Source organism: Phaethon lepturus, unplaced genomic scaffold (assembly GCF_000687285.1).
Source record: "Phaethon lepturus isolate BGI_N335 unplaced genomic scaffold, ASM68728v1 scaffold46111, whole genome shotgun sequence".
Classification (NCBI taxonomy): domain Eukaryota; kingdom Metazoa; phylum Chordata; class Aves; order Phaethontiformes; family Phaethontidae; genus Phaethon; species Phaethon lepturus.
Genome location: NW_010516417.1, coordinates 4,216 through 29,368, shown reverse-complemented (window position 1 = coordinate 29,368; position 25,153 = coordinate 4,216). Strand labels below are relative to the sequence as shown.

The following is a 25,153-nucleotide window of genomic DNA, read 5'->3' as shown; positions in this document are numbered from 1 at the left end:
TGCCCGTGTGCCTGCGTACCTCCCCTTCTCCCTTCAGCGTCGGCTCGGGGACGTGGGGCTGCACAAGTCTCAGGTGAGCGTTCTTCCCTCTGGAATGCTTTCTGTCACCACATTTCCAGAGTAGGAAATGTCCTGGACACCTCAAAAAAACCCCTACTGCTTGTCCCTAAGTTTTCAGGAGAAGGCAATACTCTGGGGATGAGGGAGAAGATGTTTGCTGGAGCTGAGTTGCAGAATTTGGAAGGCCTCTGTGAATGTAACTACTGGAGTAGAATGGCTTCCCCTCTGGTGAGAGCAGGTGGATGCAGCTTGGAGGGGTGAATACTGGCACATTGGTTTGACTGGCTGAGTTGTGTTTAAGATTTTTACAGCTTAGAGAGTCCTGACAGACACAGAACTTTGAAAACTATTAAACAGAATATTCATTATAACTGTATTAATGAAAGATACTGGGGGAAGTGTGCCTAAAACAGTTGTTCTCTAATGACATTGTGAGTAAACAAATGGATAAAGTTAACGAAACAATAATCTCTAACTGCAAGATGCTTTATTGCTGAAGCTAAACGCGTTCTGCTGAAATGAAAAGGTCCTGAAATAAAAAGCCTGCTGGTTCTAAAGGTCATAACGGGCTCTAAGCATCTGATGAGGAAAGTATTTCTTGTCTCTTTACTAGGCCTAGATCCATCAGTATCTGCTTCTCCAGGTCCAGAAATACAGTATAGTCTGCATTATCTTGCAGCTCCATCTCTTGTTTTCTGTAGAGCAATCATACGCTGAAGGAAAAAAACATACCAGGAAATAATGCACTGTTAAGCTTTGAAACCTGTATGTGACCCTGTTGCTTCCCAGTGGATAGTATCAGTGCTATCACAAATTAATGAAAATAGGCATCACCTAGGGCTACATTAACTGAATTGTCATTTCCTTGGTTGATTAGTTGGTATTATTAAACCATTTACCAAAGAATGGATAGGCAAAATCCGTATGTGAACAAAGAATGCAAGGCTGGAGTCTCTCCTGGCTTGAAGGAACAATGTTTATAGGGAAGTTGCCAAAATGTAGCTTTCTGAAAGAGCAACTGATGTAAAAAGAAGAGCAAATAGTAAATTCATATTTGTTAAATGTCCATAGGCTCTAATGCTCTTGCAGGAGTTTCACTTGACCAAGAGCTGAACTCACATGAACTAGGACCATCTATTCCACTCCTAAGAATTGTAAATATGAAATAAGGATCTTCTAAGCTCTTCTGATTATGTCCATCCTGACTTTTGAAAATACTATGGGAAACCCTGCCTAGCAAAACAGGTGCATTTTAAAGACCGAAGGAAACAAAGTAAGTTTTCTTAATTCCAAGTATAACATACTGTTTTCTCTCTCTGTGCCTCCAGCTGCATTTTATTTCCGTTTTGGCTTGAAACTCTTGATACTCTTGAAACTCATGTTCACAGTACTTCAGATATTTGACTTCTCTTTCAAAATAATCAAGTACTTCGGTATGCTATTAACACAATGACAAACAAGGGTCATTACAGTCCCAAAGACACAGAATTATTTCTGATGACCTGAACGTTATTATCAGTTTATCTATATTTGGAATATAGTTACCTCTATATATCCAAATAATTTGCAGCAAAACAATATAAAGATGTTGATTAAAACCAAACGATTTTAGATACAAATATACGGGGTTAAATAATTTTTATTAGACTGACTCTGAGTAGATCATCCTTCAGGAACCTGCACTGAAATAATTAAACCAGTTTTAGGTTAATGATTTTACTGGATCAGTCCAAATCCTCACTGACCCAACTTCAGGCACAAAGAAACCATAAAATACCATACTTTAGTATTACACTATGCATTTATCTGTAATTCTGTGGTTTAGTTTAGTATTTTAGTATTTAGTTTAGTATTTTTCAGTGAATACTTCAGCTAGAATGAACGTAATCTAAATACTAGTGATTGTCCCTGGGTTAATAATTCTGCACCTTAAATAGCGTATCTCCAAAACACATGTAATTCAGGCAGCAGAAATGTGTTTCTTCATGCTATAGCATTTAGTTAGCTCCTACCTTGCTTTGGAGAAGTTATTTTTACTAAAATGCTGACCTGGTGTTATATTGCTCTGCACACAGCAAACCTTTATGGGATGTTTATAAACTATTTAAATGCATACATACACTTAAAACTGGGATAGGATGGGAAGAAGATTTTGGGATGTGAAAATAACAGACTAGGTAGCAGGAAAGACTGCTATATTGGATGAGATAAAAACACTAGCTTGATCTTTGGCTGGGAGATGGGGGAAAAGAACAACTGAAAATGATGTGGAAATAAAGAGAAATTAAAACTCTTTCCATTGTTCTCATGGCACTTTGGTACAGATAGTCCTTAGTTCAAAAGAGAATGAATGAGTGGTAATGTTAGTAACAGTTTGCAAAATGTGCTTTAACTAAGCTAGAACCACATAAGATGCGTAAATCAAAGTACCATATTTACAAGAAAAAAATTCGATGCAAATGCAGTCAAGAAGGTGTAAAGAACGAGAAACTCAGTATATTTGCATGACTATGCACTATATAGCATTGCTTTAAGGCACGAAACCAGGTGGCATTTTATGCATGTGGCAAAAAATGCTGAACTCTTTACTGCGTTTTCATGTAACCTGGTTGGAGCAGTGGAATTCTGCCAGCTGTCACCCAGGTTTCCTTTAGGTGCCTCCTATCTGAGCTCTGTGCAAAGCCAGAGAATATGGCCATACTGACTGCAAATTAATTGCCATCCATTGGAAGGCAGGCCTGTTTCTGTGTTGGAGTTTTCAGGATAAAGTGTCACAGAGATTAATAAAAATTCTTACCAACCTCGTTCCTCGAAGGGTGACTTAGTGTCTGACAGATTTCCAAAACATGCAGTACTCCAAGATCATCAGAAACAGCTAAAAAATGCTGCTCTGCTGAAAGATATTTGACAGAAAACATATAAACAATCTAAATTCCAAAAGTAACACATACCTCCACCCAAACACAAGCTACACAACATTTTTGTTGTGGTCTTTTTTGGTTTATTGTTCACTGCAGCAAAAAGGCAGCCTTATTGCTCTCATTTTCTTAACTAATGAAATTCCCTTTAAAGCTTATAGTTTTTCAAACTTTTTTTTAAAATTAAATGTTTTTGGTTGCTTTATGCCATGGTAGTACATTTAGAACAGATGTATGCATTTTTGTATATACGGTGCCATGCTAAATTAGTGGAAGTATGTACTTATCTATTATATAAGATCGTCTGTAAGAAGATTAGCATGCCTTTGGAGTCATGGGCCATTTTGCAAACAGGGTGGCACAGTAAAGTGCAATCACCGTCAACATACATGAGGCAGTCCAGGGTCTGATGAATGTGATCATTGATTTGGAGATGTTCTGGAAATGAGATGGCTCATAAGTTTTCTTCAGTAAGTCCCAAATTTCTATATTTCCATCGTCTCTGCCAATGAAGAAAACTCCTGGTCTTGTTAAGGACCAGTGTCCTGCAGTGTTTCTTCCTACAGAGCAGCTTGCCTGAAGGATCGGTCCATTCTTAATTTGTTTGAAAATAAAAGATAGACACAACAATCAAACAGTACTATCCATTCACTGCTTCAAATCTCCTATCATTTAGGATCATTTAAATTGTTAATGTTCTTATTACAAAAATTGTATCAATGGCAAAATTGGTATCACATTCTGCAGATAAAGAGAATTGTGGGGAATTAAAAACCCCTGATATCTCAATTCCAGTCTATTAAGGTAATCTGTCTATCTGCTGTTAAAATCTGTGGTCTTGAGATTTTGCCAGGTGCAGCTAACCTGGATTCCTATACAAAAGGAACTGTCTTCAGATGATGAAAAGACTGCACCCTAAATATGAATTCTTCAGACCTGTTTAGCACACATTGTCTTTATTCCCTAGCAGCAGAAAGAATTTGTTGAGAAGCTACGGCTTTAATAAGGTTGGAATTGAAGGTGGTCACTCTTTTTTTTTTTTTTTTTTTTGTAAAAGGCAAGTTTACAAAGCTATTTCTAAAATAGTTTTCGCATGTGAGGAAAAAGGAAAAGCTCTCCTTATACCAAATTTATTTCTAAACTATGAAGCTTTGTGACTTACAAACATTTCTGAAAATACAGATTCTGAGGCTATTATAGTTCTGTCTTGTATATCTATCAATTATGTTACAGTTGTGTTAAAGTAACTCACTGTAACCCCTTCTTTCCAAATGGCAAAATTTCGGCCTCCAACAGTTAGAACGATGTCTTTAAAAAATGGAGATCTCTGGAGAGTGTTGATAGTTTCAGTGCGGATGGTGTATTTCTGAGTGTGCTTCTGACCTAATGGAATGAAAAAGACAGTCACTTGTAACTAGTGCTTTAGTGATCATCTTCACAATGAGAGTTATGCAGGGATAAACAGGAGTGCAGGATCCAGTGCAGGCTTCGGAGATACAAGCCTCATTTCTTTGGCTCACAAGATCTAGGAATTGGAATCGCTGCAAATCTAGTTACTGTGAAGTACGACTTCTGTGATTTGGAGAGGGCTTTTGCTGTTCTGTCATGATAGCTAAGCTGCACAGGCATTTCAGGCTGTACTGCTGAATCCCGGTGTTGTCAGCGAGACAGACGATTATAGCAGATAAACAAGAACCTTAAAAAGATTATAGGTCCAAATATTTTAAAGTTAGCAATGTAATGTATTAAGGCTCAAACAGATATTGAGAAACTTGTACTTACTAACTGGTTTTGCCGAGTCACTACCAATTTCCATTTGCCAGTCATAATAAACAATTTCTCCATTCTGTGATGACAGAGAAATCAAGTAAATGCATTTAATATTAAATATGTTCTGAGTAAATTAAAATGAAAGTTTGCAGCCAATGACTGAAAAAACACTAAAATTTTGAATTGCCATTTTTCAGTTATGTATTGGCAAAACAGCTTTGCTTACCATGATGTATATAGGCAGTTCTTCCTGCAGAATTTTGTGCTCTATTTTTACAGTTCATGCTTTGCTCCAGTATTTGGGGAAAAGGTGACCGGAAGCAAAAAGGTAGCTAGAAGCCAACTTTTCATTTCCACATGAACTCAAAACTGGGAAAGATTTTGGAATTTATCTAAAATCTAACGTAGCTCACATAGGGTAGGTAGAGGGCTATGAATAGCTGGGACTTCCTGAAGTAGAAAGAAGTTGTGGGGGAAATTGTAGTATAAATACTTGCACCTGACATTTGGGGAAAGGCTAGAAAAGTATTGCTAATCTTACGGGTTCTGGAATAAGGAAATACTGTATGGTTCCTCATGGCAGGTAGATAAGTTAAACATATTTTGGAAATGTCTTCTAATTCTGTCCTTCGAGTAAGGGTTCATAGTCTACCAAATATTGGGATTTTATTATTTTAAGTATGTAGCTAAATGCATTAAAATGGCAATAAAATGTGGCATGTCCAGAAAGATCTTTTTAGTTAACACCTGAAGAAAACAATCAAGTCCATACATTTGTGAAAACTCTATTAATTGTTCAGTCTTTCGGATAGCTTGGATTAACATTTTCATTAGTAATCTATTATTTTCACTTACTTCAGTAACAACGAAAAAGTCAGTGAAGATACTCTCTAGCACCTTCCGATTTTTGCTTGAAGGAGTACTCATCTTTGCATATGGGCTGTCTTTGACAAGTGCTTCTAGTGTGTTCAGAGACTGCACCTTCTCTGGGAAACAGCACGGATACATTTATTATACACTGAAATTTATCACACCAAGATAATCCTTTGTTTTATAAAGGTAGTTCATGGATAAGGGGAATTTCAAGAGGAGAGATGAAGAAAAGACTGCCAACTAAAGGAGCAGTTCTGCAGGTTAACCGTTTCCTGGCGAAATCTCCCCGTTGCTGCAGCTGCTCTGAAGTCAGTGCTTCCCGTACCCAGATGACTACATGGGGTAGCACCATTCTGTTCATTAGCAGTTTTACACAGCATCAGCGCCTCTGTGGGAGCTGCCCTTACGCATCCCCCTTTAGCCGCTGCAACCAGGAGCTAACACTTCTGCTCAGGGAATGGCCCGACTTGCCTCCTGCGGCACGTGGTGTGACAGCGTGCGCTGGAGCAGCTACCCCGCAGCGGCTCGACTGCCAGAAAGGCGTTTTCTGGCATGGTTTGTGGTCACTCTCTCGGGGATCGGCTATCTGTGGGTCAGCTTGCCAGCGTTACAGAGGGAATGTATCCTAACCACAAAGCAGCATAATAAGAACTGCTCTACTACGGAATGTGAAGTGCTAAGGCATCTCTATCCAAAGCACTACAGAAATACCTACAATATATACCGTTACTCGAGGATTATTTTTCAAAAATAGTACTCTGTAAGAGCTGAAATACTGTTTCAGGGAGAAAGAGACTGGGTGGGGGACTTACATGGGCTATTAAGTGAAACCTGGCAGAGTTACTGTGGTTACACAACTGCTCTTTTTGTATTCAATACATGTACATATCTTGAGAGTCAACACATGTATGTCACTCTTTGAATACCAGTATATTGAAGAAACCTTTTTTCCCCAGATGCATTTAGCTATACAACATCTTGTATATACTTTCATTAGGTATATACTGAAATATAAGTTTATTAAAAACATTGTCTCCAATAAGGTGTAATAAAAATATTACCTGAGGTTTTGTAATGATAATGCAGTTCCCTTAAACAAATTCTGATGGGACCATACTCTGTGTTGGTATCACTTTCACACAGGTTTATCTGTTCAGAAAAAATGCATTTGCTAACTCATTTTGTCAGATCTTTGAGCTACAAGACTAAATGACTATCTGCTGTAATAGAACAGGTCTTTGCAGTGTGTTTGCAATACTCCACAAACAGTATTTGCTGCTTCACATGCAAGCACAGAGAAAACGAAACCTGTGGTTTCTCTTGTGTCATCATTTCCCTGCAAGGATTTTGCCATGTTTCTAGCAAAAAAACCTAGCTCCTGTGGTCATACTTGTTCAGCTGTACCAGCTGCAGCTATTCTGAGCAGTACAGATCGGCAGGTCCAAAATTTTAGTTACATTTTTTAACCTAACAGATCATTTTCAACCTCACTTTTTTCACAAACTGCTATGACAATTTTCATCAGACTGACTGACGCGTTGCCAGTAATTATGGTTCTGTTGATCATGACTGTGTTTCACAGTTTGGGACCCAGTGAGACAGCACAGCGGGTGAAAAGGGTGACAAGAGTGTACACTGTTAATACAACTACTTTTGTACCTACTGCAGTTTTTAAAAGACAGTCATGCTATATCTTGTGAGTTGGCTTTTCAAAATGTGTTTTACTGAAGTTTCAGAGGAATGTTGAAGTCTTTCATTTCATAATCGTAAAGAAATTCACAAAGAAGTCACAATTTGCTGGAAAAATTAGACAGTTGGGAAGCAAAAGAATACATTCCTATGGAGTGCTAGCCGTATCTACAGTTTGGCTTTATCTTTCTGTTCTATATTTGTGTACAGTACCTTTATGAGAGGTTTCCAGCAGAGATCTAGATGCTTAAAAGTGTCTGGAACATCAGGGGGCTTAGAAAAAGTTTCCTCCTCTTTTATGTTCTCAGGTGAAGGCTCATTCATTTGTTCAGGACATTTGGTGGCTGGAATATCCCAAAATAATATTGAACTGCAAAATGATGGTACAGCATTATTCCCTGGTTTTGTTTCAAAGCCAGATCCAGTTTTCCACACATTCTAACACTGAGGTTTTTTTAGCCATTTATCTTCAAAATTTACATAGCAATAGAGACTCTGAAAAGCAGACAAATGCTAGATACTTAATTGCTTCTTTTGTAAAGGACAGCATATATTCCTTTATTCATCATTTCATCAGTTGTTCGCTATACCAAAGCAGCCAGATAACATTCATACAGTTTGCTTATGGGAAGTTTACTGGGCGAAGTTACTGGCATTGCCTGGGTAAAATTCCTGGAGGTTCAGAGGACTGGACAGAACTCTGTGGCAGGTAACGTAGTAATTCAAACGAACCTCATTCTCAGTTCTTGTGTGTACCAATTTATTTGCTGACAAATGGTCCCACTCACTTGAATCTGTCATCTCATTGGAGTTTTCAGCCCTCTGATTGTTCCTGTTGCTCTACTCTGGAGGTTCATTCACAGATCTGGTATAGATAATGATAATTTTTTTTCCCTTTTCTAACAGGAGTTGCTCAGGGACCTGTGCTTTTCATGGATGACATTACAGTGACTCCCCTGCTCTTATTTTAGGTGAATACTTTTAATTTGGAGCCCTGGTGTGTGAGTACTTTGAATTATTTCTTCCATGTGTGTTACTTGCATTACACTGCAAACTTATCAACAATTGTATTTGCAATCATTCTTCTAACTTAATTCTTTGAAGTCTTCTCTGGTTTTGATTAGGAAAAAAAAGTTTGTATCATTACCAAATTTTGCTGCCTCTGACCCTCCTTTTGACATAACTAGCAAATACATGATTGAGCCCAGCCATGCAGACTTGAAGCCTTAAGCCTTTTGCCATCATGAAAGCTATACACTTATTTCCATTTTTTGCATTCTGCCCCCTTGCCAGTCTTTCACACAGGATAATATTTACTTATAAACCATCATGCCTATTTAGTCCACAAAAGAGGAAATTCATACAGAATAATTTTGCCAGCTTGGCCTTCAAGTTTAAATATAGTTTACAGTACTTCTTTTGCCTCAAAATAATTAATAGCTTTTTGTGCAAGAGTCACATAATCAATTTAAGTCTGGTAGCATAGTTCTTCAGGCCAATGTATGTGTGACCAATGTGCTGCTTAAAGTATACACAGAATATAAACATATACACATGAGGTTTTTCAGTTAGTGAACCCTTAATGCCATTACTGTAAAGGGCTTAACTGGCCAAGAACTTGATGTGCTTGTCTTCTGCATACATAATTTCAGCTATTCAGGATAGGCTGATAGGAATCCAAGAGTGTGCTAATTAAATGTTCCATAAAGCTTTCCAAAGGAAACTGGAAGACATCTTGTAGAGTATATATGGTATATACCAATCAGGGGAGCAGGTTACAAGCTGCAAGCAAATTCCAGCTCTGTTTTCAGAAGTGTCACGCATTCTGTTGTCCTAAAAATAACAATAATAATAATTACAGAGGAAGATGATGATGAGAGACAACAATTATACTTTACTAAGTAAGTACTTCAACATATAAAATGGGCTTCTAGAAATTAAGTCACTGTTTCTGCTTGGGTAAGGTTTGAGAATCAGGACTTACTAACCTGTAGTTATAAAGTCAAGACATTTTACAAATGTACTTCAAGTGAACTGATATCAGCTTTGCCTGCTAGACACCTAAAATTCTAAATTAAGTCAGCAGGATACATACTTGCTGGTACCACTGTGAGTCAGGCCCTCCTTAGGTTGCCATATTTGTAACTTCTTTATCCAGCTTAACCAAACAGTAAATCATTGAGAAATTTATCTCAAACAGTTAAGTGTAGTTGGAGTGATATATCTTTGCAAGTTTAAACCATGGGTCACCTCTCTTAAATTATTGCTCGGATAGACCACACTGTGGGATAGTAGTGGTACCTTCAAATGTTAATTATTAATAGTTTAGTTTGTGTACGTGGCATTCTGTGGGTTTTATAGTACTTATCATTTGCCAAGTAGTCATTGTTTTATACCAAATTTGTTTTAATTTATTCAGAAAAATAAAAGAAAAAGGTTGGGGGGAAACAAGTGATTACAGGCTATGCTGTATATAAATACATATATGATCAAATATATTCTCCAGTACGTGCAAAATATTTATATTTTTGGCTAAAACTGTACTTATCAACCATGCAGACAAGTTCCAGCTACGCTTTTTTTTTTTAAGGACAAATCCTACTCTTATTTTCATTCGTGAGGTGCTTACCTGGAGTCAAAATGGTAGTCTCACAACTGTGCAAAACTGGATTAGGTTCTGGATATAACTTTGAATACTTTTTCATTGATATGTAATAATAAGCTGCTGGTTTTAGGAACTGTGTCATAAAAACTGCAGTGCTGTTCAAAAGCTGACACACATTCCATGCTTATATAACAAAAAGTGTGTCCCAGTACATGTTGCTAAATATTGACAAAGTGATTCCTTTGTTGGTGTTATTTATCAAGCACAGATTTCCCATATCTATTAGCTCAGATGAACATGAAAACAGCTTTCTGAGCCTAAACCTTGGCAAAATAACCACCCCACCCAAACAACAACAATCACAACAGCATTCTGCTATCCAATCCTCTTCCTCATATTTTACATCTGGTACCAATTAGTATCCATGGGTACTACTGTAGCATAATTTAATAACGAACAGTTGTATCAGTTTTCTTTTTATGATACATGTGCAGCCTTTTCCTTGCTTTTCTGGTAATGTTGCTAAGGACTGCAGTACCTGTGAAGTCTTAAAAATTTGTTTTCAAAAGTTATTGATATATTAATTTGCATAAGCCTTTTAAAGATGTCAGTTTTTTCTTCTTGACCTGCTTTTACACTATTATTTTGCATTTGATTACACTTGCATTTCAAATTAATTCAGGCAACAGTATTTGTAGTACTTGGATAGTAAATGAGCATCCAATACTCCTGTAATAGCATTGGATGCTTTAACGACATAGGTCCTACGTACTATGGAGCTTTAAAATGATCACAGAAAATATAAGTTTTGAGTACACAGGTAGCACCTAGAAAAATTAAGGTAACTAAAATAACACTATTCTTGGGCGTCTAGATGTTTAGGCAGTTGAAATTACTTCTCTGAATTCTTGGTGGTAGGTTGGATTGCTCATATTGGAAATTCAACATATTTTAGGTATGGAAGGTTTATTATAATTTTGAATTCTAATTTTCAGTAAAGCTACAGATTTTTTTTTTTTTTCCAGTATGAGCAGATTCATACAAGGTTGAGAACACAGCAGAGTTGTAAAGCAGAATGAACAGGCCAAGTGGCACCAGATTATTTAACACTTAAAAACTGCAGTGAGAAAAAATGAGGACTATTACAAATAATAGAATCTTTAATATTTTATCTTGAGTTTACACTAGGATTTCTGAGGTAGTAGATTAGGAAGACAATAAAAAGAAGAAAAATGAGTATTTAAACTCACCTCAAAATAATCTGGCAGCCAGTGCATATCTGTTATTGGTTTTTTATGGCTATACTCTATGGAAGAGACTGCACAGTATCTCACTAGAGGTGGCTCTGTGCTACACTGCTGGACTTGCGTAAGTGATGGCTAGAAATGTTTTAAAAAGAGATATCTTTAGTGTATTTCCAAAATACAATAGTAGACCTGTCAAAGAAAAAAGGTTACTTTACATACTGTTAATGCTTCTTTACACATTTCAGATCAGTTTATGAAACTTTCTAGGGGTCTAATACTTTCCTTTTGGAAAAAAATGGAAAGCCTTGAAACAGACCTTTGGATATGAAGCTCTAAAAAGAATTCCAACATGCCTCCACAGGCGCACACACACCCACTTGCAGTATTAGTTCCTCCTGTGCTCCTAGGTCTCTCTTCTGCTTATGCCCTTTATAGTCTCCTTCCACTGAAAGCATCTTAACTTCCAAGCTACCTTTTATCTGTCCATACATTTCCAGAATAATTTGCAGCATTGTATTCGGCAACAAACGCTATATACATACTTGACAGGCTTCATAAGGCAAGAGCTGAGTATATGTTGGTGCCAATTAAAGAGCAGTCTTATTAAAGCATAAGTCTGCACAAAATACAGTAAAGCTATTAAGCTGGACTAATCAGGTAGAAATGATATTGTGGTAGTGGGTTTATTTCATAAATTCATCAGGTTTCTTATCCTTTCTGGTGTCTCATTGTAAATATCACCAACTCCTCTATTTTGAGTCACGATACCTTCAGGTATTTTCCCCCACTAACGTCTGTTCTAACTTAGCCTCTCTTCACCCCAGACACATAGTTGCACTGCAATGTATTTAAGAACAGGAACATTCACCATATTAACAGCTGTCATCTTGATTCCATCAGCAACACTTTTTGTGTTTTGCAGCTTTTCTTCCTGTTGAGAAATATCCCACAGTACCACCTACATAAGAGAAATAAGTAGATTATGAATTATTTCATCCTTTATATTAATATGCATTTTTTCAAAGACAATGCATGCGGATTTGGGGGAAAGTAAGAAATTCACTCTCTGCACTAGAACTTAGGAGTCTTTAAGCTATTACCTCTTCAGTCTGATGCGATCAGTTGAAAGGCTACACTTGTCTCAAGAACAACAAAAAAGAGTGTTTACAGCTTGACCTATTTATCAGTATTACAAAGTAGCATCAAACAGTAATGACTCAGCTATGGCATAACCAGGCATAACTTCAGTACAGGATCAGGGAATTTCTGAGACTCTCTGATACCTGTCTTGTGACACTATGTGTGATTATGGATGTTGAGTACATCTCTTCACCCTTATTTTTATACTGTAAGAAAATAAAGAAATATCCAATTTTATTCTTAAACAGAGAATTAACACCTGTCCGTTGATGCAGCCACCAGCGATGATATTTGGATCATTTGGACTGAACTGAAAGCAGTAAATGTCTTGAGGACACTCCAACATTAACTAGAAAGAAGAAAAACAAAAAGTTGAGAAATACAGCCACACTGATTGTTCTCTTGTTACTCAAACACTTGGCATATTTAAAAGTCTCGATTAAATACCTGAGGGTGGACTGGGTCAAGAAAATTCCAAAAAAGTAATACTGACTGCTGTAGCAATGATTCATCAGAAAGGTTAACTTGCTCTTCATAAGAAAGCCGCTTTCTTGCTGACACTGCTATAATCCCTGATTGAGAGAGAAAACAAATTTTCTCAGAAGAGGCAATTCAAGTTTTGCCATGCTGTTAATTATTCTAAGTGACTTACACCTTCTAAATACAGTGCAAAAAAAAAAAACCCAAACCAAACCCTCCATGTATTTACATTTTTCTTTCTACAGATCAACTTCAAGGAAATTATTTTTGTTACTTAACATTAAGCTATTTAACAATGAGTTGTAGAACCTAATGATCAGGATAAAATTCAACTTTTTTGCTAGTACTCCTTAAAGGTGTAATACTGCACCTGAAATGATGTGACAAACATATGATCCTGGCTACCCATCATGGAACCAAATATTTTGTAGCTGAATTGATTTCCTACAGAGGCTGCAGTGTTGGCAATTAGTACGCTGTGCAGCTGGGACATTTATACAGAACTTAATTGTGCCTTTAAGCCTCGCTGCATAGAGCAGTAATCCATGTCAGGGAGCCGAAGGAGACATTTAGTATGCCTCGTGATGCTCCCTGGCACTCAGCAGAGGCACGTCCCATTGTGGCTGTAACATTCCTCACAAGTATTAGGCATGCTACAAGAACCAGCCATGGGGAGAACAGCAGTGGTATGCAGAGCCACCAGAAGGACCTGGCACAGTTGCAGCCTCGCTTAAATGAGCCTCATAAGGGAGAAATTTCCCTTTCCTATAATCTCCGCTTATACATCAGTGTGAGGGACTTTGCATGGCCTGTCTGAACTCTACAAAGAATTTTCTGTTTCATTTTTCACTTCGTCTTAAATCACCAATTCAGACATTCTAAATCAGTTTTGATTTTTTTTTAATTTAAAAACTGATACTTTTATGAAAGATGCATACTTTATAGCTGTCATATAATACATGTCATTCAAGTCTCAAATCAGTATTTTAACTACATTACCAAAAATGGTTGGATGCCAGCAAACGCAGCTAATAGTTCTGTCCTTGAGATAGAGCAGATCTGTAAATGATTGGTATGCTTTAAGATAAACATCTGGCTTGCCACCAGAACTGCTTTCATCTTCTGCTAGGGCCTTCCAGTCATCAAAAAAGGCATTCATAATCTCATTTTGCTGCAATGCAATTTCCATTCTGTTTTGTGAAAAGAATAGTTAACACTTTCAAGTAATCCAGATGTGACTACTCAGTAGTAGAATCACAAATATTTCTGTAAAGAGACAGCTTTTGTTTTACGCAACATTATGACTGTAGTAGTAAAAAAAAGAAAGTATTAATTCCTCAGCGATACATCACTGTAAGGAAAGCCTCTTACATTTAAATATAAATAACTAATTGTACCAAGAATTTAACACTAGTTCTGTATGGATCAAGTACAGTGCAATTGTCGAATTCTTGTGCAAAAAGTGTCAGTAAGTGGGACTTGTCCTATGACTGAGGGCTGTAGGACAGCACCTATCTTCTTCTGCATAGGCCTCTGCTTAGGTGAACAGTGTTTGATAGATCAGCTTTGCAGCTTATTTGAGAAGATGTATCACTACTAACTTTAACAGTTCTAATATCTATTTAAACCAACATTCATATTTATATGGCATAGACTTCATGTTAATTTTCATAGAAACAAATATTAAGTTAATATTTTAATATTAAAATAATAAGCAAGAGAAAAAAACAAAACAAAAAAGCATATAGAAACAAAAATAAAAATCAGTATTTGACCAGACCAATGGTCCACTCAGACTTGTATTCTGTATTATTTCAGGTAGCCTTTAATGTGTATTGCTGCAGTAATTTTACCTTAAATGTACTGATGTAAGAAATTCTTTTAGCTTCTCAGATGACAGACTCTCTTCTTTCTCTTCATTTGACAGCTGCCTAGGAAAATACTGTGTGGCTGCATTTCTTGGATAGGTCCTAACCAATTGGAATAAATGTGAACGTAAGTATAGAAACAATTTCAAAGACAGAAACCCATGTAATATGTAAAATTAAAACCTAAGTATATTCAGTTTTTCCAGAAACAATTTGGAAAAGAGTGAAAGAAGAAAAAAAATCCAAACAGAGCATCCAATTCTGTTCTGAGTTAATTTACATAGCTTCAGTTGAGATCACAAACAGTGCATAGCTTAATAAAGAAGCTGATAAATATTTTCTCACACTTACCATTTTGTCTGAGTACTAGCTTCTCTTACTTTTGGAACCATTTGTATACCCACATCTTTTTCAAGCATTTTAATACTGAAAGTTTTGTCTTGATAGGACATGCATTCGACATAACTGTCTTTTATATGTGAAACATTCTTGTCAGTAAATGTAACTGGTGCACCAAACTTCCTGCGTACTCGAGAAATCATATACTTAATCTGGAAAAGAGATATTTCTATAGTTAGCAGATGAGAAAGTTTTTGGAAAGTTCTGCTGTAAAATAGCGGCATTCATGTAATTGTAGAATTACTTCTATTGATGATTTCTGTGCTGAGTTTGTTTATATTTCTGCATTTTGAAATTCTGAAGTGCTCATATAAATAACCTACATATGTAACAGAAGACAGTTTTTTATTTCCAAAACAAGAAGTTTCCTTTAGGTAATGTTTTGGATTACTGCTAGTCAGGTAAGAGAACTAAATTTTCTAATTCATGCAATATCAAAACTGCACCTTTAATTAAAGGATTGATTTGCAGAAGGTCTTATGCAATACTGCATTGGACTTTCAAGACCTGACTTTTCAGCCCTTCCCTCTGAGTGCAATTCTCAACTGTGGGTGAAGTATTTCAGCTTCCCTTGCAGTGCCCACGCAAAGTACCCTGAACAGGGTCCACAAAAAGTTGAGTGAGGAGTCATCTTAGAGTGAGAACTGGGAAGGAAGAAGGGATGTGGCTTGACTTCTACCCACAAAGAGAGGTAGGCACTTGATTTCAGGCAGTAGAGAGGTATTGCTTTGTCTTGGACTCATAGCCAGGTACTTTTTCCCAGCACCTTCCACAGAACTGGAATGGAATGTAGGCTGAGAATACTTCTGAGTGGACCTTGCCAGCAAGGCAGAATGCAGAATACTTGGATTGTGAATGTGGGTTAAATTTAGTACCTGTGAATTAGCTTTAGAACAATCAGACATCTTTTTAAAGCAAGATGTCCCGTTGCTGACACTATCAAAACATATCAGTCCTCCCTGAACAGGGATTTAGGTATTGAGGAAAAATCACTGATGGACAGTTAAATGCTTGGAGATGCCAAACACACCAGAAGTTAGGTGACACCTGTGAGTGGATCTACTTTTTGGATGTATAATTTTCTCAGTATAATCTGTAGGTGTAGTTAATCAAATATGTCCTTCCGTAAAGTCTGCTTGTAATACCTGAGTCAGTAACATTTATTCCAAGCTAGAGAGCCCTTAAAACCGTTGTATGCTCCTTAAATATCATCCGCATAATGAAACAGAATTTACTTGGCTCCATGGAAACAGAACTAGGTCCTTAGAATATAATTACAATGACTCAATTTGTAATCTGGCCAAATAGTAAATTGAGCAAAAAGTGGCAGAGATGCTAGTGACCAGAGATGATCGGGACTTTTGAATTTACAGCTTAAGGAATAGATATGTCCAATCCAGTCTCACATGCATTATTTGCAGGATTTAAAGAGAACAGAAAAAAAAAAAGTTTCTGCAGCACTTTCAGTTTTTGTTGAAAGTTGAATTATTTCTCTATTTCTCTCTTTTTTTGTTGTCTTGAAAGGCCCCAAGCAAAACTAGGATTGCAACTTCGAATTTCCTGCCTTTTTTTTTAAAGGAACTTAAAATAATTTATTTTTAATATATATTTCATTGACTAACACCTGTTGATTCTGACCTTTGTAACAGTGTCTTTAACAGATTCTTCTTCAACTTCCTTTTCACTGCCAAGAGAAACCCAAGGTTTGTGGACAGGAGGCACATAAGGATGGACTTCCAGAGTTTCTTCTCTATTTTCTTCTTCTTTTTCTTCTTTTTCTTCTGCAGTTTCTGGAGGCTGTGACATCAAACAGTGAGAAATGGTACCTTTTCAAAAATTTGTTACTGAAATGTAAGTTTGAACTAGAAACCCAGTTTTCAGTCTTTATTCACATGTTCTTTACTTTTGTTTCAGTGCAGTAAGTCTGGCTATACTGTGCCCCTAAGTACGATTGGGTTAGGTCCCATTTGTTAATTTGTGTATTATAATTTTCCAATAAACATTACATATTTAATATTTAACTACTAAAGAGAGAGACTCTTATCTTGAAAGCAAATCACTGTTCTATAAAAAGAATTTATAGTAATTTTCTACATTAGGCCCTCCTGCCTGGAATTGCCATTTGCTTTTCTATTAATTGTTATTTCTCCTGATGCTGGGTGACAGCCTCATGTTGAAAAATTAATCATCTATGCATAAACCTTCTCCTATGATGCAATAGACAAAGGGAAATCTTCTATATATCTAGACTTACTTAGAACTCAAGAACATTTTATCATTTGAAGAATACATACATACATATTGTGAAAAATAAGTATATTATAATCTTTAGAGAAAAGTTCTGGCATGCCAAGCACACCAGGTGCTTACAAATACAATACCATTCTTGAAGTATATGTTTGAGACAAGATTCTGAAATAGTCATATATAGAACAATGCTATAGTGTACTTGAATTTTCTTACCTTCAGAAGGTTTTCCTTGGCTTCCTCCGAAGCAACAAGGTAAAAGTTCTGTCCGTACTGGAACTTTGCATCAAAAACTACCAAAAGTTCTTCCCCTGGATATTCCTATTTTAATTAAAACAATTCGTGGAAAACTGAAGGTAAATAACGAACAAAACAGACATGAGCCTGTGACTGGCAAAGCTGCCACTAGTGTAAATTCAACGTTTTTGATCAATCTTGTTTTCTTAACAGAGAATTTCATGTGCTAACTGAAAAGAACAGATGGATTATATTTTGTAATAAAAATAAGTCTGGGACAAAACTAATCTTTTCATGCAGAGAATTAAACAGAAAAGGAACTGTTTTAATGATTATCAATACATAGGACATGAATTAGGGGAAGCCAAAATATATGAAGCTCTGGCAGTTCACAGAATCAAAACTAGTAATATTTACATTACTTTTAGCACATTTTCAATCTAAAGTTAGTAAAAAATAAAAAATGCATGGTGAGTCATGAGGAACTTCGAGCTGACAGTGGTCCATGGCCTTAAATCCTTTGGATACTACAGCATTAGTGTATTTACACAGGGTCAAATAAGGACAGACCTTATCATTAAAATAATATATACTCTGAGAGCATGAAGTCGTAAAGTGAGAATGAAATAAACTACATACTAGGACAACTTTTTTGACAGGGTGGAAATCAGAAATTGTAGCTCTTGTTTTCAGGTCCTGAACGATGTCCTCTTTTTTAATAAGTCTGAAACAATTCTCTTCTGTGACATCTTCATTAACTCGGCAATTAAAAATTTCTTGGGTCTTTGTAGTGAAAACTAAAGGAAAGATTTCTGGGTGGCCTAGAAAGAAAGCAAAATTGCTTGATAAACAAATTCAGTTGTTGTTTAAACAGAAACATATACTTCAATAACTCTGGATCTTTACTGTTTCCTAGCAGAATGCATTTGAATCTCTCAGCTTAGTTTTTGGTATTTTGGAAGGCATGGAATACAAATTATATTACATTTTGTTACTCATGGAAGAGACTCCACCTTTCCTACTTAATGAATATATTATTCCTATTATGAGGGGCTTTTTCCACTTGATCAACAGGTGATTAAAAGCTTTAGTGAAGAGTCATTAATGGACTGTTTTTAATATATTAAGGACACAACTGCCTACTCTAGTTCTTTCCTGTACAGCAGTGCCATGTTAAGCCAATGTTTAATCTAGATGAGGCTTCAATACCCTTCCAGATAAGGATGCTTTTCTGATTTTGGATCTTCCTCTCATCGAGTTCAGAGTGCAGTTGAGTATATTTCTCACTAATCAAGTGAGACTAAAGCAAGGTCATTAAGATTCAAGCCAGATATTTATTTTCAGCTTTGTGAGAGAATTTATAGCTGTTGTCTTCTATACACATGACCTCTGTTAGGTTCATTCGTATTAATTCAGAACAAGCTATTTCTTATCCTAGCTCTGGCACAGTGATCTTCATTGGTTTTAGTGAGGCTGGGTGCAGTTAGGTGACCCAACAGCTGCGCTTTGCAAACACTCACTATGAAGATAATATACAGTGCTTCTTGTTAAGTGTGTGTCAGCTGTATGTATGTAACACTGGTCCTTTCCAAATTACACATTCTGCCTTCTGGCTTACGTAACAGCTGTAAGTGATTAAGGTCACTATAGGCCCAGCTAGTTGAATCCTGCTGCCTAAGAGACTCTTTTCTTCCATTGCAATACCACCATGCTAGCAGACTCATGCTCTATGTCTCAGCTGCCATTCTAAGAGCATTCTTTAGGAAGGCCACTATACTTTTGTCTGAGAAGGCTAGTAGATGTTCACTTTGAATGTTTATCTTTTTGATAAACTGGAAAGTGTAAAAGATTTAGGGACACGTATACATGGGATTTTTATGTGCTGGAATGGGCTGGCTTTTCTGCTAATAGCTGATACTTTCTATCATCTGCTTCATTCTCTTTTCTTAGTTTGAGTTATTTAAAATTTTATCTTGATTCCCAGCACCTGTAGTATTTTTCTCCTTGTGGTGCCTTACATTGAAGTTGATATGTCTAAAATGATGATGTTGACCAGCTTGCTCAGCATGTTTTGAGAAGCCATCTCTAACCTAAGCCAACAAGGACTGACAAAATGATAAATCCTCCTTAATCTCTATCATTTGGGAAGCTAAATCTCTGCATAAGCCTAGCACATAATACATAATGTTTGATGAATCTGACACTTATCCTTTAAAATCTTTCAGTGCTGCTCCTCCTCTGCACTCACTCTGCTATAGTCATCCACTAAAATTAATGACATTTCTGGTGCTTCTGGTACACTCTGCACTCTACCAAGTATGATTTACTTAATGTTCACTAGTTATTTTGTAGCATACACAATTCATTTGCAGCATCCACAGTCCATTAGATCACTTTCTTCACAAGTTGTAGTCAATATTGCATTAATTTTTCTTTTTGGTATCTCAGAGATTTCCAGGATTTCTATGTGGATGCTTCCAAAGAATACAAAATCATAGGGATTTTGGTTGAGAAAGACCTCTGACGGCCATCTGATCCAAACTCACTGTTGGTAACACTAGACCAAGCCAGGACTCGGTTTATCTTCCAGAGTCCCTGTGCTTGCCTTTTTGACATCTACTCTCTGTAGCTAATGAAGCCAAGGCCTACATTCTTCTTTTGCTTATCAATTTGGCTGTGAGACCAAGCTCAGAAAAAGTGTTTATTCCAGGGTGATTTGAAATATTTAATCCAAAGTTGACCTGCAGGACTCCTAAGTCACCCTAGCCAAGGGCATGAAGCCTCATTAGGAAGCAGACTCAAACCCTAGTACAAACTGCAACACTACAGATATATGTTACATTTTGATATATTGGAGCAAAAAAAATTAGATCTCCTCTTGCAAATTAAATTTCATGGGACGGAAAGAGGATAGAAATCTAGAGTTGCACACCAGAACAATGCACTTTCCATGCTCTACCATACATAGCTGGCTCACAGGACAGGATGGACAAGAGAGCAAAGGAAGAAGAAATTTGTACATATTGCAGTCCTCAGAGTTGGTTATGTGGGTAGTGCAATTAAGAGATCTAGAATCTACAGAAAATTTATAAATATAATTTGCTGATTCTTATGTGATTTTTTTTCCCAGAAGATTGTTCTTCCCATGGCTCAAATAAATTGAAGTATATCCAAACAGTTAGAAATTTTTTTTGCTACATCAAAAATCATAACCAGGAGTAACTGTTGTTTATTCAAGAATCTTGTATGTTATTTTTTAAAATGCTGAATCGTGTATACAGCCTTGTCCACAAGTGCTAATGCTAAAAAAAAATTTCAGAGAGATGTAGGTTTCAGCGTGAAATGAAACAATACAAGCATGCATTAAAGTTAAGCAAAAATACAACAGACATCACTACCAGAGGGAGTAGGACACATAGTCTCAGTGTGTTTTCTTCAATGCTTTATTGCTATAAGTCCAAGCTAAAAACAAAGTAATGATCAGAATTAAAGTATGTACATCTTTTAGTCTAAAGGACTAAAATTCTGTATTATAGAATGCTATATTATAACAGATTCTATAGTAATATAGATTCTATAGTATAACATAAGGAGCTGATACTGGAATTCTTACTCTTATGAACATTTTTATTGAACACTGCTTTCCAGTAAAAAGTATGTAGTGCCTAATCAGAGGCTTCATATTGTTTTTCTAATAGTAAATTGTACTCATACCATTTGTAAGAGTCTACAGCTCTTAGTGCTGCAAGACCTTCACAAAGAGCCAAGAAGCTCTGAGAGAAGCAAAGAACACTTGCAGGTCTTGTGTTAAGGAGATACCATGCATACAGTTTAAATCCTGCACAGACAGTAGCAACAGGTTCCTAGCAATAGTTCAGATATTATGGCTCTAACCATAATTGCCACTAGGTGGAGGTAAAACTCTCTCTTACTGACAAAACTAAGTATCTCCAGGAACACCAAAAATACGTTTTTTAAAGTAACACTTTCATCATCTGGGGGATCACTTATTGTCCACTTTCATTAATTGCAGCTTAGCCATTTTGGTGATGTTAATCAGAGTGCAATTTTCACTTTCACCCGTGTGCTTATAGGATTATGTAGGAAGACAAGTGATTTATGGTTTCTTTAAAAATTACCTAGTTTGTATATTCCCAGTTTGCCATGTTGTTTTAGCTTTTGGCAATAAAAGCTGTACCGCTAAAAGCTAATTAAGAATATTTCCCTTTGGGCTGTTCTTGTAAACTGTAGGTAAATTTTACATTGACCTCAATTTAAGTTATATCTGAGGAACAATTGCACAAATCAGGCTAGAAGAAAAATCCAACCAGAAATGTGAAAAAACATTAAAAAATTATTTTGTGTTTAAGAAAAAAGAATATATTTCAATTCAAGTAACTCCATGTTTTAGATCTTAACTACGGCCACACTTAAAACTGCACTTTTCTTTCACATAAGCCAAAAGAAATGCTTGAGATCTTGTGACTTTTAAATGGCAAATTTTTTTCACCTACAAAGCGAAAGATGTGAATCAATGTCAATTAATATCTATGATTAAAAAATGCAAGTGATATGCTAAAATAATCTTCTCACCAGATTTAATAATGATTTGACAAAGATTAAAAAAAGATTAAAAAATGCAAGTTTTTCTTTCAATTGCTTAACTATTACTAAATGCAAACATTTTGCACCCAATAATTCTGTTGTGGTGCTTTTTATTTCCCCTGATCCCAGCTCCTCTCAACCCAAGATAAAAAACATCTACAAACCTGTACCTGTTTCAGCATTCCTTGCCACACTGCCTACTGCTCAGAGAGTGATCCTGTAACCACTACTGTAATAGCTGCATTTCTTCATAGTTTCTAATTTTTCTCATTCATAAAAAAAATCTTTCCTTTTCATTCCCTGGCATTAGTAACATTGAAGCTCCAAAATGCTTGAAATATTCCAAAACTATTACTTTAAAGCCCAGTCATCATAGCACTTACCTATACTAGCCATGGAAAGATCAACTTCATCTTTTTTACCTGAAATATAATGACATGTTGTTATCAGTAATTTTCCTTCCTAACAAAGTAACTATAAATATACAGTCCTTTTCTTTTTAGGGCAATATTTAGAATCTCCCAAAATATTTAAAGCTAAACTGTGAAGACGAAACAAAAAATAATCAAAGTTAACACAAGAAATGAGTGAAGCCTTTTAAAATAGGTCTGCATCTTAAGGAAGATATCAGCATATTTTGAAAACTATGGAGTACGGAAACTAAAAAAACCTAATTTTTATTCTGAGCAGGTGGTCTGCATAAGAGAGAAGCCATAAGAAACCTGTCATCATGTGGTGACGTGTTTCCATGGCTCAAAACTGCATTGACTGCTACCCTATAGCACCTGCCTGGGGCAACCGCTGTGCAAAGTGTGCCATGTGAAGAGGAGATAAATGGCAGAACTGGCAGGCGTGCAGGCAGGCACAGACGTGAGTCCCCTCTGACCGTGGTGCAGTGGGCAGGCTTGCTCTGCGTGGTGGGGTGCTGCAAGAGTTGGGCTTTCTTCAGCTCCCGAGAGAGGGTCTATGAACCCCACAGCGAGGTAGGACAGGCAGAGATTAGCACTGATGTGCAGAATATTCTCTGCAGCAAAACAGCTATTAATCAGTTGAGAGGGAAAAGGTGATTGAAAGGTAAAAGCAACTTCAGGAAGGTGGCTGACATGGCAGAAAAAAAATATAAAACAAAAAGGCCCCAAACAAGAGTACATTCCCACCTTTTCTGAGAAGGTGCATGAATCACTGGAAAAAATATTTGTATATAGCAAAGGCTTGTTAACCTTACGCTTCATTTGCTATACACTTTATAAACAAACAAGTGAGATGATAGTATCTCACCACATCTCAGAAAAATGCAATAAAATGCACTGCAAAATTAAATTGTGAGACTGTGGTGTATTTTTAAGCTCATTTATTGTACTTTTACAGTGTGACCCTGAGCACCTGAACTCCTGCTTCTGGCGGTACCTCTCTCTGTCTCATGCTTTCTCCCTGGGCTGTTAGCTTTTGTGAGTCTCTCCAGTTAATATATATTAAGCCTCCCAATTTCCCAGTCAATACTATTATTATGACACCACAAACTATTAAATCTATATTAAATTTATAAACTATATTAAATCTAAACTACCAAGACGAAGTGCAAATATTGCAATGTAGCTTTGTTATGTTCCATACACTGGTTACAAAACCATAATTGGTAATTTAATCCATTGTTTACATAAAATAGCATATTCTGATTTATATCATATTTACTTAAATGCGTGGACTGAAAATAATTAAGGTAGCTGTCATGTGAGACCAGATTACTGCTTGTTTCATTGCTGCTGTACCTTACATACCAAGCTGTGTTTGTCTTCCCTTTGAGGATTCCTTAGTTTTGTTTCCACCTTTCTGTTTCTTTGCAGAGGTTTTTGGCCTTTTCAAAGGAGTCTTGCTGGATATGAGATTTTCTGACATTTTTTCAAATTTCTCTAGAGAAAGATACATATCATCAATAAACTTTAAGCAGACAATGGATGTACCATGCATGAGTGAAAATTTGGCCCATGACTGTATGTAGTTTATGATTATAGTAGTGTTTTCATCGGTGACCAAAGGTATAGTCCAGAATTTTAAATTATAAATTGTATTTTGATATGATATGTAATAGACAGAAATACTACTTCTGTCCAGAGTGATTAAGTATGGAAACTGATTATCCAAAACAGTGAAAGGCTAAATTAGAATAGGGGTTTCCCTTACAGAAAGCTAAGGACCTGAGCTATGGTGTGAAAAGTGCAGGTGAAAAGTCTCCAGTTGTAAAGATTTGTCCCAATGTCCTTAGGCAGAAAGCATTACTCAGCTGCAAAAAGCATTTCTGTGCTTTTCTATTTCCATTCCATTTTTCAGTGCAGCTCTGTGGAGGACAAACTTGGAAAGAAGTTGTATGCATAATTACGTGTAACAACCACGCAGCTGGAGGCAATATTGTATAGAAGGCTATTCTTGTTTCATTTACTCTCTTCCTTCCCAATATCTAGAATAAGGATGAGAACAGCAGCGTCGAAAAGGCTCAGTTCCATTGCAAAGAAGGAAATGCCATCCAGCCTGCCCACTGTACAGACCAGGCAGCACAGCACCACAACATACACTGCTGGCACCATCGTGTGGACGGTACACGTGTAGCAGCCGATAGAACAACTAAAGCGGGATGGTCCCAATTCTGTTATGAAAAGTACTGAAAATCGTTTGATGCTATTATTGAACAGCTAGAGGCATTCAGCTGGGATGAGGGCAATGGGACTCTCAGTTTTTCTATGTCTCTCCTCTTCCATGTTCCCACTTTTTTTTTAAGACTGAAAACTGATTTGGAGAGGAACCATTTTTTTAATGTCTACAAAGCACCTATAGTATTTGGATGCTATTATAATTTTAACACTAATAAGAGAAAGCAGATGTATTTATAGGACAGAAAAAGATGGCACCTTCAAGAACCGTGTCATGACATAACAATTTCTGACTAAGTCTTACAGGAGCTACAGCTGGCCTGTACATGGGAACAGCCCATTTACTGTCAAGATGCTTAAGGTGAAAAGG

At 36.6% G+C, this 25,153-nt stretch overlaps 1 protein-coding gene across 1 annotated transcript; it reads right to left on the bottom strand.

Moving 5' to 3' along the window:
* Nucleotides 1-631: 631 nt before the first annotated feature.
* On the bottom strand, nucleotides 632-24,720 carry WDR63 (WD repeat domain 63). Its single transcript, XM_010296050.1, has 23 exons — nucleotides 24,576-24,720; nucleotides 23,917-24,048; nucleotides 22,522-22,560; nucleotides 18,173-18,354; nucleotides 17,513-17,617; nucleotides 16,688-16,846; nucleotides 15,002-15,201; nucleotides 14,636-14,752; nucleotides 13,782-13,972; nucleotides 12,750-12,874; nucleotides 12,562-12,651; nucleotides 11,989-12,120; nucleotides 11,166-11,294; nucleotides 9,070-9,143; nucleotides 7,524-7,680; nucleotides 6,683-6,770; nucleotides 5,604-5,734; nucleotides 4,765-4,824; nucleotides 4,231-4,344; nucleotides 3,368-3,572; nucleotides 2,862-2,953; nucleotides 1,365-1,498; nucleotides 632-755 (listed from the first exon to the last, which is right to left on the bottom strand). Exons 1-23 carry the CDS (start codon nucleotides 24,718-24,720, stop codon nucleotides 632-634), a joined length of 2,925 nt encoding a protein of 974 aa, XP_010294352.1.
* Between the last annotated feature and the right edge of the window lie 433 nt (nucleotides 24,721-25,153).